We start from the raw sequence: 11,071 nt of genomic DNA, 5'->3' as shown, positions 1-11,071 counted from the left end.
TTTTTTATTTTAAAAAAACAATCAAGTCCCTGCCGGACAAGTTAAACACCGCGGACCAACTTCCGTTTCCAACCACCTCAACCTCTCGCGAGAACTCCACGACTTCCTCTTTGCACGGAACCGACATCCAAGATGGTATGAAACATTTTCTGGCACTGTGAAACAGTCTTGAAATCTAGAGTAATCCAGCTTTATTCGCAAATTCTGTCCTTAAATCATCGGTGTTTTCAAACATTTATTCGACAGCGAAGCTATAGAATAGAATATTGGCTACACAATCATGAAGATGTTTTGTAGGAAAAGCGATTGAAAATGTGAGCGCCGACGGACTCTAACCGGCTAGCATTTCCTATGTTAAAATTCTGATGTTGCTCAAATTAAAGTTTTAAATACTCGCAACATTTCCAATACAACCTAAGTATTTTTAAACTGTCTCCCCAATTTGGTTGCGAGTTTTTTCTTAATTGAAACTGCTTGTGCGATCATGTTTGTAGGCTAATTTAGCCGTGATACTAGGTGTTGGGATTGCATGATATTTTCTAGCTAATGTGATCTGTACAAGATAATACAAACACTGTTCCCTTTGTGTTTAACAACTGCTTTGTTTTGGCCCTGCAAAGCCACCGTTTAGGCAACTTGTGTCTTCAAGCTCATGTATTAGCTTACCATACATACAGAACCATACAAAAGTATCTGATCAAATTACTGTAAGGTACAAGTGTTTTTTATGCTACCAAGCAATATTGAGCCATTAGAATGTTTTGTGTATGCATAGTTTCAGTTATAGTAGAGCATCACTTATAAATTTCTCTGATGTTGGTACAGAATGAGGATCATTTGAAGGATCTCACATGTTCAACTTTTGTTTTTGTTTTTTGTTAATAGTCTCTGGTAATCCCCGAGAAATTCCAGCATATTCTTCGTGTACTCAACACGAACATCGATGGTAGGAGGAAAATCGCCTTCGCCATCACCGCCATCAAGGTAATCTGATTGTGGGACTATTCATGTATCTGCAGAAAATACAAAAAAGTAAACGTTATTGTCTATCTGGTTACAGGGTGTTGGCAGACGTTACGCCCATGTTGTCCTGAGGAAGGCTGACATTGACCTCAACAAGAGAGCTGGAGAGCTAACGGAGGAGGAGGTAAGGCGGCAATGAATTCTCTAAGTTGTTTGTAAATGAGTGTTTGATTTAAGCAACAGTGTTTTGGGGATACAACAAGAAAAATGGCTGTAATTCGAATGTCTTGATTTGCAACCAAACGCAAAAGCGGATGGTAAATCATGAAGATGCACATTGCTGCCTTGCCTGCACATATTTTAAGCGCATGCAAGGTTAAGTGTTGCTAATGGTTGCACGTGTTTGCAGCAACCCTTCTGTAGGTCTGTGCAGACAAGAGAGTAGTTGAGTGTCCGCCCACGTTTAGCAAATTACATGTCACTTTCTTTGAATTAAGAAAGAATGTTTTTGGGGGTACCAAAAGAAAAATGGCAAAACTAGAACCATTTTTTGACAGTGTTGTTCATTTAGACAGGATGTTGCATTTAGGAGACAGACTTGCGGCATAAGATGGTTGTTTTCTTTGCTGAAGGAAACTAGATCTTGATGCATGTGTCATGTTGTTGGGACACAGCAGTCCAAAATCCTTCCGTTATGAAAATTAGTTGAAATGTTTTATGGCGCTGGTTTTAAAAGTCAGAATCAAATTCGTATTTCCAAAACTTATTCCTTCTTTTTAGTAGGCTGTTATTTACCAGATCAAACGTCATCCTGGACATAATGCATGCAGCCAAGATGCACATTGGTGCAGTACCGGCACCTCTAAGGTTTTATTTAGTTGTTGGCCGCATGGTTTTGAAATGAATGTTTAAGTCCCATTATTTGTCCCGCTCCTATGTGTGTGAAATGTGTTCTCTGCATGTGATCCATCCCTGGAGGAGCGGTGAGCCGCAGAAACAGCTGCACTCAGGAACCTTTTGGTGGTTTAACCACAATCCTAACCTTAACTCTTTCTTTGGGTCCGTGTGGCTAAGGATAAAGTTCACAATTGGCCTTCGTATTTTGGAAATTACGTTCAAATAGACACTGTCTTTATAACAAATTACTTTTGGAGTTTTTATTATGACTTTAATTTGAGTCACTTAAATTTGTTAACCCCTTTATCTTTATAATAATAGATACTTTATTGATCGCACAATGGGGAAATTCTTCTCCGCATTTTGACCCATCCTGAGCGGTGAGCTGCAGCCTAACCGCGCTCGAGAGGCAGTAGCGTTAAGGGCCTTGCCTAAGGGCCCTCACTGGGTGATGTGATTGATATGGTAATTGACCCAGTACCATTGTTTATCCCCCTCCGGAAATCAAACCCTGGATTCCTGCATTGTAGCCTCTCACCTTACCAAAAGAGCTTTGTTCATTTTATACCACTAGTTACCCAAAAACTACTTTTTTGTACCCGTTAAATTGTTTTGAAGAGATATTTGACAAACTTAAAAAATCATAAACTTGTAAAAGCCAGTTTTACCATAAAGCTGTAGTTTGAGTTTCTTTCTTTTTCCCAGGTGGAGCGTGTGGTGACCATCATGCAGAATCCCCGGCAGTACAAAATCCCAGACTGGTTCCTCAACAGACAGAAAGATGTTAAGGACGGCAAATACAGCCAGGTAGGTGGACACTGTCTGCTTGTATGTCTATGGAGATGATGCCTTGAGGTCGAGTCATGGCCTCTGAACTTAACGGTGTCCAATTGGCATCATAAGTGCAGATGGCATGACTCAACTTGCAGCCACTTGTTCTTCTTCTCCATTGTTGTTGGCGCTACTTTCATGGCGTCACCATCTTCTTTACAGTTAGATGTGCAGTGAGGGACAGCAAAAATATTGTGGTTGTTTGTGCTTTTCTCAGGTCCTTGCCAACGGTCTGGACAACAAGTTGAGAGAGGATCTGGAACGGCTCAAGAAGATCAGGGCTCACCGTGGTCTCAGGCACTTCTGGGGGTAAGATTTGATTTTCTCCCTGCGTGGGTTAAAACCGCTTGTAAATGTACAGATCTGTGGGTTTGGCAAATGTTCATGAAGTTAAAATCTGTTTATGCATTCTGAAAAGTATCTGGAGAGTTTTTCAGACTTTAAAGATGTCTCACTTAAGATGAAAAAAGAGCAAAATTGGAAGAAAAGAATTGAAAGACTTTTAAATGTGAATTTTAGTGCCAGCATCTCTAAATGGTTTTCATGATTTTCAAAGTAGTGGTTAAGTTTAATGGAAACTCTTTTGCTTTCTTTCTCCATTGTAACCAAAGCACTTTCTTGTTAAAATTGTATATTATCTAAAATTAGTTTTACACACAAAAGTGACCTTTTTAAACAAACATTAGAATTTTGAATTTGTGCATAATGGAACCACACAGCTTTGAACGTTTTAATGTCTTCTGACAGCAGTTCAGTTCTTGTGTCTGATGTGGCAGTTTGCTACTTTGTCTAAAATATTTAATTGCAGGGATTACATTTTTGAATTTTTAAAACTTAAATTAAAAAAAAGGTGCACATTTCTGCTGTTAAATGTTGTCCTGTATGCAGAACAACTCTGCTCTCTGGTAGTTGCAGTCCAAACCTTTGACTCATTAGTTCCTGAGAAAATGCTGCTTCAATAACATTCACGTTGTTTTAATTTGGGAATATTGCAGACATTTTTTAAAATCCTGTTTGAGAAATCAAAACACAAATGTCAAAGTAACAAACAAAAATGATTACAGGACGTTTGTAACCGTTTTCTTTTCTCTCCCCTGCAGTCTGCGTGTGCGTGGTCAGCACACCAAGACCACCGGCCGTCGTGGTCGCACCGTCGGTGTGTCCAAGAAGAAGTAAACTCACTTCCTTTTGTTTCAATAAAACGACAACAACAGTCTGTGTGTGACGTTCTCTCATTTAAGAACGATAAACGTGTAGTTGCACTGATAAAGAAACGGGAATTAAAAAACAAAATCGGACACTCTTGAACTTGTAGTTTTATTTACTGCGTTACCGAGAAGATACAGTTTGTGTCAAAGGAACATTTCAGTTTTTACAAATATCCCATAAACAAAACCAAGTATGGCTGCAGCAAATAAAGTGCAAAACAGGAGGAGCTAAGATTCAAACGTAAGGCTCATGGCTTTTCTGTTTGTACAAGTGCCTTAGTTTGTCGGATGTGGTCGGGTACGGTTAACGGGTCGTGTGAGGGAACAGTTCCACGCCAACTTGAAGCGGGAAAGAAAGTCAAACTATTTAACGTGAACAGTTGGTCTGATAAAGTAAAGGTCTGCATGCAGTGGCCTTATTTAAGTACAGAGAACTAAATAAATGCTGGTTTGAGTATATGTTGCTGCCAAAAATAAATAGCTAAATATTAGAAACTCCATTGTCTCTGTAGAGAAAAGGGTCAAGATTATCCAAAAGTAAGAGCAGCTGGGAGGAAAATCCAGTTTGTGTTCGTCACCATGGAGCTGCTGATTCAGCACCTTTTGGTCACTTAGTTCTTTCACTGCAGATCAATTCTCCTGTTTTCTCTTTTTAGTTTAGGTGAGTTTGCTGTTCCAGGAGAAACGTTTGACTCACCAAACAATTCCACCTTAATGCTAGTTCTTCAGGGGAACGAAGCTCGTTTTGGCTGTGAAAAGCTGGGGGGGGGTGTCACAAAAGCAAGCGGCCGACTGCTCCTCATCCTTCCTTCTGGGGGGGCGGGGACTTCTGCTGTGCTGGTTGGGGTTGCTGCTGGTCCATGGTGGGGGCGTAGTAGAGCTCCAAAGGCTTTCTGACCTTCCAGTACTTCTCGTTGACCAACTCCAGCGTCAGAGAGCCGTTGAGCGTCTGCAGACAGGGACGGACAAACAAACGGGTTCATGTGTGGGAATTTGTCAAAAAGGTTTGTAGCGCAGGAGTCAGATTGAGGCTAAAAGGATAAATAGAGAAGGAATCCGGGTTATTTGTTTGATAAGCGGAGCTGGTCTTTCACATATTTACAATATAGACCCACTCCAAGGAAAAAGGTGTTTTTAACGTGTTCTTGTGGCATTCTTCTCATTATGGAGGACATGCATAAGCAAAATGTAGCTCAAAATTGCATTTCTGACTATTTCTTTAAATTTTAAGTGAGGAGCAGACTAAAATAAGATGCTGCTCTGCTCCATTCTGATGCAAAAAAACTGGATGGCTCCCACACTGCACGCCATTTTTGTCGCCCCGGTAGTGTTGGGTTGGGGGTGAGAGGAGCTGTAAGCTAGTGGGAGAGAGGGTAAACAACAGGATGGGGTGGGGTTTCACAGCGCCAAAGGTACCACCCACAACAGCGAGGCGAATTTCTAATGAACTACTGCCGCTCTGCAGAAACTATGTCGGTGAAAACGACACAGGCTTTTTGATTTCTGCTAAAAACAGCATAATAATCATTTTAGAATGACGGTAAAAGTTTTTACAATAGATCAAAAGATGATTGGAGTGGCTCTTTACAGGTTATTGATCTGGAACGGACTCCATTTCTTTGTCATTTCAGATTAGACACCAGGGAAAGCGAGAAATTTTATGAAATAACCAAACTATTCAGATTAGAATCCGCCCTAACAGTGACCTATTTCTAAAATATCTCTATGACATTATAAAAAATATTATTATCCTTAGTATAATTTGGAAATATTTTTTTTTGTCACAGAAACAGAAATGTTGATCCTTTTGTTTTGTTTATTTAAGACAGCATTAATTAATGTATTCATACTTTAATATATTAATACTTCATTCAGACAGGCTGATATCCCCCAAGTAAAAAAAAAAGTCAAGTTTAAATCAACAAAGGAAAAGAAAAAGCAAAAACAGAATAAAAAAATAAAAATGAAACAGCAGTAAAGTAATTAAACATAGAAGCAACAACGAAGGCAAAAGTGGATAAAGAACGAAATAAATAAATAGAATAAATAAAATCTGGACAGATGTGACAGAACTTCTACAGATGGCAGTTTGAACACTCACAGAGAACTGCCCGCCCCTCGTCATGATGTAGATGGTGTACTGTTTCTCGCTGACGTTGTTCAGGCCGCTTCCCTCTCCGCTCTTGGACGCCCCCTCGGTTTCTCCTCTCTCCTCCCCTCCTGCTTCCTCCCTGGCTCTGTCCTCTGGCTCCCCGTCAGTCCGCCGGTCTTCAAGGGCGATGCGCAGCGCCAGGTACTTGGAGAGGTGGTCCACTGTGGCGTTGGCCGTCGTCTTCACGTATCTGGAAAGTGAAGAAGAATCCGGAAAACTGAATGTAGACTTTTGCAGTAAGGTCTCCTGAATGGCCAATCTCAGTTGTACTTGCTGATTACTCGTCAGTGGTTGTGGTCACGTCCTGTTAAAGCATTTTTGTCAATGGTTTTGTCTGAATTCACTCACTGACCCCTGAAGACTACATCCAGTCCCCTGGACTTTGATGCTCACTAAAAACCTAATGAATAATAACATTTACGATGTTATGATGAAAACTTGGATTGAAAAACAAATGTACATACATTTTCTTAAAATAAATTGTTCAAATGCATTGTGGTCTAAATCGCCAATCTAGTGAGCACGGCTGCACCTTGGTTCTTCGCAGAGACTTGTGGGAAGTTTTGGAACACAAAACAGTGTGTTCACTCATTTTGTTGTGTTTATTCGTACCGTTTCCCTCAAATAATTGTTTGTGCATAAGAGTGACAGGATTAGGAACTGCGGTCATCTGAGAGTTGGTTCTACCTGGTCTGGTTGTAATCCTGGGCTTGTACCAGTTGTGGGTGTGGCCTGAAGACCAGCTCAATCTCGGACGCCGGGCCTTCTTTGCGCCATCTCAAAGGGGGGGTGGGGCTGCCGCTGTCCGCCTCGGGCCCGGAGCCGTCGTCAGAGGCGCGCCCCCTTTTGCGGCTCGGTCCGGCCTCTGGAGGGGTTTGGCCACGGGGGTGTGGAGCATTTGAAGGGGCGGAGTCGTGGGACAGGTGCGAACGAGAATCTCCATTATCCTCGCCACCGCTAAAAGTGGTGTTGTCACTCTCCTGGGTGGGTTTCTTCACACGGTGGTTCCTGAAAAGTTGTCGGGATACGACAAATTGTCGGCACAACACAAAAACTTGCAATAAAGTTGCAGTTTTCTGCATAATTAACTGAGATTATTAATCAAGTTTACTGCAATGGACTGTGCCGATATGATCGGAAACCATTCAGCATTGATCAGTTCTGTTAAAGTACAGATTTTAGTAGGAACTTTCCTCCCTTTTCCTCCCCCACCTCTCGGACCTGTAGCGGGCCTGTTGGCGGAGGCCTTCCTCGATGCTGGAGCTCAGCGCTTCCTTGTTGTGCAGTCTGTTGAGCCGCTCCAGGACGCTGCGCTGATGGGCCTCGTACTCGTCGCGGCTCGGGTAAATCTTGGAGATCAGAGCGTCGAAGTTGGAATCTCTGCGCAGGGAACGTCTGGAGACCAGCTTCTTCCTGCAGGTCGGGCACTCCTTGTTTCTGAAGAGAGACAAAAGAGGTTTGAGGCCAATAACACTGAAGCGACATCTAAAGAACACGCTTTTGGACATCTTCAATTATTCACATGATCACCATGAACCAGCTGATTCTGACCCAGAGAAAAGCCTGCAGTGCAGCATAAGGCTGCTTTTCTCCACTTCAGAATTTACATCCATTGCTTCAACCGCGGAAGAGTTACAGTAGTCCAAAGATTGTCAGAGATTTAAAAAAAAAAAAAAAAAAAAAAAAGGTGTTGGGTTACGTGTTTTAAAACATAGCACAGATATAAACGTCAATAAATGTGTTGGCATGCTGTTCTCACCCCGAACGCAGCGCCGTGACGATGCAATCAGAGCAGAAGCGGTGCAGACACTCTTTGGTGGTCATTGTGTTCTTCAGCATGTCCAGGCAGATCGGACACATCAGTTCACTGTGCAGCGAGCGAGGAGACACCGCAACCTCCGTCCCGTCCACAATGACTTCCTGCACAAACAAAATACAACTTTTAAAAAGCCATTTTAATTTGGATTTGAAATTGTTTCAAGCTGTTGTGTATTTTTTTTTCAAATAAGCTTTGACGATGAGAGTTAGGATATAAAAGTTGTCATAACAAATTTCCCACCTACACAAACACACACAGGACGTTACCTGAGGGGTTCGGTGCAGCTCATATAGACTCAGCTCCCATGTCTTACTGGGAGTTTGAATGTTTATGGGAGCTGCCATTTCTGCTGATTCTCACAATCCTGTAGACCAAAAACACCACGCTGAAAAAAGAAGCATTTACAAAAACAACAACAAATGACTGTTATTTATCAGGGATGCCACAGTTCTTTAAAACCAGACCATATGTGAGGAAAGTGAATCGTTGCATCTGCATAGAGACGCTTACGCAGAAAGGGTCAAACATGCGTTGTGCTGCTTTAGGAAGGATTTATCGTGGCACTACATTACACCGGGCTTAGAATGAAAATGTTTATTTTGTTACTTATTAATAATTAGCAAATTAAAAAACGGATTTTTTAGATTATTGTTGTTGTTTTATAATACATAAACCAAATTTTTAAAGCCAAACTAAACTTTGATCCAAAGAAAGAAATCGATGGCGGCACCAAATCGTGGGGAAAGCCAATTTACACACCTAATATTTATATTGCTACAAGAATGTAAAGACCTGCTTCAAAGTTATGTGTTTGTTTACATGATGTTGTAACTTAAATAGATTTTAATTAAAGTAAAAAACAGGCAACATTCAAACCGTCTGGATAGAATTCTCTACATACATGTTTATGCAGTCTAGTGTGTGTATATATATATATATATATACACACACACATTTAATTTCTAATTCTATACGTAAATTACTACGAATACGCAGACCGATTAAGTGTTTTTCGTACTTATATTTGTTGCACCTTAAAATCTTTGACAAGAAAACTACAAAAGATTCAACGTAATTAATTAGTTTACTACCAACAGTTTTTTTTTTTTTTTTAATTATTAATATCTCTTTATCCTGCTGCCTAGTTCATAGCTCTAAAAAGAACTAGTAAAAGCAAGCTCACCTGATGTGATTGTTTGTTTCTGGCCGACAGTTGATCCACGAATTATTGACAAAACCCCCCACAACTCCCGAAAAACTACACGCTACAACCCTAAACAGCACACATGACCGCTTAAATCCAGCACGCTCTCTCACAGTATGAGCATTTGTGTTTCTGAACCGAGCTTGATATTCGTTTTAAAAAGTACAAACAGGAAAACAGTCACGACGAGAACATTTCCAAAGCATCGGCGTTTAGCTAGCATTAGCCATTGCCGTCTTTAGTCTTCTTCTTCGCCCCCTTCAGAGCAAATCCGCTCCTGTCTGGCAGCTTACTCGCTATTTCTTAGCATAACTGCCCTCCAGTGGACAATCACTGTATTACAAGAACGCAAAATGCGTTGTGTCTGAATACATTGTTATTTTTTAATTTTTCTTTCTTCATACAAGAAACCCACAATACAATGTATTTGATTCAAAATCACATGTTTAAAATTAGCATCTACTGCAAATTTCACTTTGATCTTACTAAATGAAATTGTGATAACATTTATTGGACTTGGATTTGTTTCCCCAGAAAACTGCAGTGCTAGGAGCAGCAATTCATAAACAATAATATAGTTTTATATATTATATAGTTTTATTTTAAAGGTGCCCATTTTGTATTTTTGATCTTTCAATTCACCAATTGGCCACTAGACTGCAAAGATGCTAAGACATGGCTGCACCTGATGAAACTTTAAAGCCAGCAACAAGACAGGTTTAACAAATATATTAATGGCAGCAATATAAGCATTTCAATTTATTATCAAAGTTGCTAAATTTAAGCTTTTAGCAGTTTTAAAATAATTGATTTGATCCAAATAACGATTACAAATAAAAATTCAACTGGGATTTTATGCTTCCTTACCTGAAAAATATAAAGCTTTCCTGGGATATTTGATTATTAAGACAAAAACAAAACAAAAAAAACAGCCAAAACTTTATTAGTGTTACTGAAGATAAACTTTTAACAGATTCCAAAGAGTCTGTTAAGAAGGGATCGTAACTTGAAAAACCTTTTTGATTAAAACATTTGAAGTACCTTTTGATTAGATAATAAACATGGATCCTCTCTATGATCTTGTATAATTTAAAATTACATTTTTAAGAAATAACTGACTGGGAAAAATGTGCCTCCAGCCAGTATCTGAAATTTGTTAAAATTTGTTTAATAAGAGTATGGTTTTAGAGGTATGGTATTCGTGTTTTCTTTTCTTTTCTGCTTTTGAGTAACTTGGCAGCCCAATACACACAATTTGTTTTTACTTATTTTCATTGCATTATTAAGAAATTACACGAGATTCATGTACTCTGTAGCTTTGACACAATGTTCTTTCACAGCTAAGCCCACATATTACAGGCAGATTGTTGAAAGAAAGTCTTTTGTTTTGATAAAGTCCGAGTTGAATCACATAGCAGATCACAGCTGTCAACGCTGCCGGCTTGATGCATCACCATTTAGATCAATTACCTCTTTTATGCTGCCGCTCTGTTCTACCTCTGAGTCATTTCTTTCCGCCCTTGTGTGATCTGCAGCCAGAGGTAGTTGCAGAGCTGAATCAGAGGCAGAGTCAGCGCCGCTTTTAAAGGGTGTGACGGCTGTGCAACCCTGTAGTGACACCCAATGTTGAAAAAATGTTCTGCTGTAAAATGTTTAAAATATTACTGACAGTTAAGGACCTGAGTTTCTGGTTCCATGCAGGTGCAGGAGAACCCAGGCCACCGGGTGTTTAAATGGTTGCCCTTTGGTAAAAGACTAAGGGTGCTGAGGTCACGGACAAACAGACTCAGAGACAGTTTGTTCAACAGAGCAATAGCCCTCATGAACACACACATGGTTTAGTTTCTCTGGGAGAAGGAGGAATGTAGATTCTGTATATACACCTGGTGTGCATTTGTATTGGTATATATGTATATATATTTGTGTACATCTTATCTGACTTTTATTTTATAATGGAAAGTATTTGGCATTCACATTGATTTCACAGTAAACACAGC

At 40.1% G+C, this 11,071-nt stretch overlaps 2 protein-coding genes across 5 annotated transcripts; one reads left to right on the top strand and one right to left on the bottom strand.

The window, feature by feature from the left end:
* Positions 1-3,902, top strand: rps18 (ribosomal protein S18). Its single transcript, XM_004073731.5, has 6 exons — positions 1-135; positions 886-984; positions 1,061-1,147; positions 2,566-2,667; positions 2,909-3,000; positions 3,792-3,902. Exons 1-6 carry the CDS (start codon positions 133-135, stop codon positions 3,865-3,867), a joined length of 459 nt encoding a protein of 152 aa, XP_004073779.1. The 5' UTR covers positions 1-132; the 3' UTR covers positions 3,868-3,902.
* A 92-nt stretch (positions 3,903-3,994) lies between these two features.
* On the bottom strand, positions 3,995-9,357 carry LOC101165819 (E3 ubiquitin-protein ligase RING2-A). 4 transcript variants are annotated; one of them, XM_011480687.4, is made up of 7 exons: positions 9,054-9,357; positions 8,137-8,255; positions 7,811-7,971; positions 7,264-7,488; positions 6,739-7,059; positions 6,001-6,241; positions 3,995-4,848 (listed from the first exon to the last, which is right to left on the bottom strand). In XM_011480687.4, the coding sequence occupies exons 2-7, from the start codon at positions 8,212-8,214 to the stop codon at positions 4,699-4,701; spliced, it is 1,176 nt and encodes a 391-aa protein (XP_011478989.2). In that variant the 5' UTR covers positions 8,215-8,255; positions 9,054-9,357; the 3' UTR covers positions 3,995-4,698. The 4 variants fall into 4 exon arrangements, with proteins under 4 accessions (XP_011478989.2, XP_011478991.1, XP_078811218.1 ...); XM_011480689.4 differs by having other exon boundaries at positions 8,137-8,234; XM_078955092.1 differs by having other exon boundaries at positions 7,273-7,488; positions 9,054-9,356.
* Positions 9,358-11,071: the final 1,714 nt, after the last annotated feature.

The sequence above is a fragment of the Oryzias latipes genome, chromosome 11, assembly GCF_053564925.1.
Source record: "Oryzias latipes strain Hd-rR chromosome 11, Olatipes_Hd-rR_3.1".
In the NCBI taxonomy this organism is placed as follows: Eukaryota; Metazoa; Chordata; class Actinopteri; order Beloniformes; family Adrianichthyidae; genus Oryzias; species Oryzias latipes.
This window is presented reverse-complemented; position numbering and strand designations above follow the sequence as displayed.

What these genes read in the sequence shown, in the direction of transcription:
- rps18 (XM_004073731.5), top strand. An exon ending in TCGCCATCACCGCCATCAAG is followed by an intron (nt 985 to 1,060) that starts GTAATCTGATTG and finishes ATCTGGTTACAG; the next exon opens with GGTGTTGGCAGACGTTACGC. An exon ending in GAGAGCTAACGGAGGAGGAG is followed by an intron (nt 1,148 to 2,565) that starts GTAAGGCGGCAA and finishes TCTTTTTCCCAG; the next exon opens with GTGGAGCGTGTGGTGACCAT.
- LOC101165819 (XM_011480687.4), bottom strand. Translation starts at nt 8,214, where the DNA reads ATGGCAGCTCCCATAAACATTCAAACTCCCAGTAAGACATGGGAGCTG. An exon ending in GCCCGCTACAGGTCCGAGAG is followed by an intron (nt 7,060 to 7,263) that starts GTGGGGGAGGAA and finishes ACAACTTTTCAG; the next exon opens with GAACCACCGTGTGAAGAAAC. An exon ending in CAGGATTACAACCAGACCAG is followed by an intron (nt 6,242 to 6,738) that starts GTAGAACCAACT and finishes TTCACTTTCCAG; the next exon opens with ATACGTGAAGACGACGGCCA.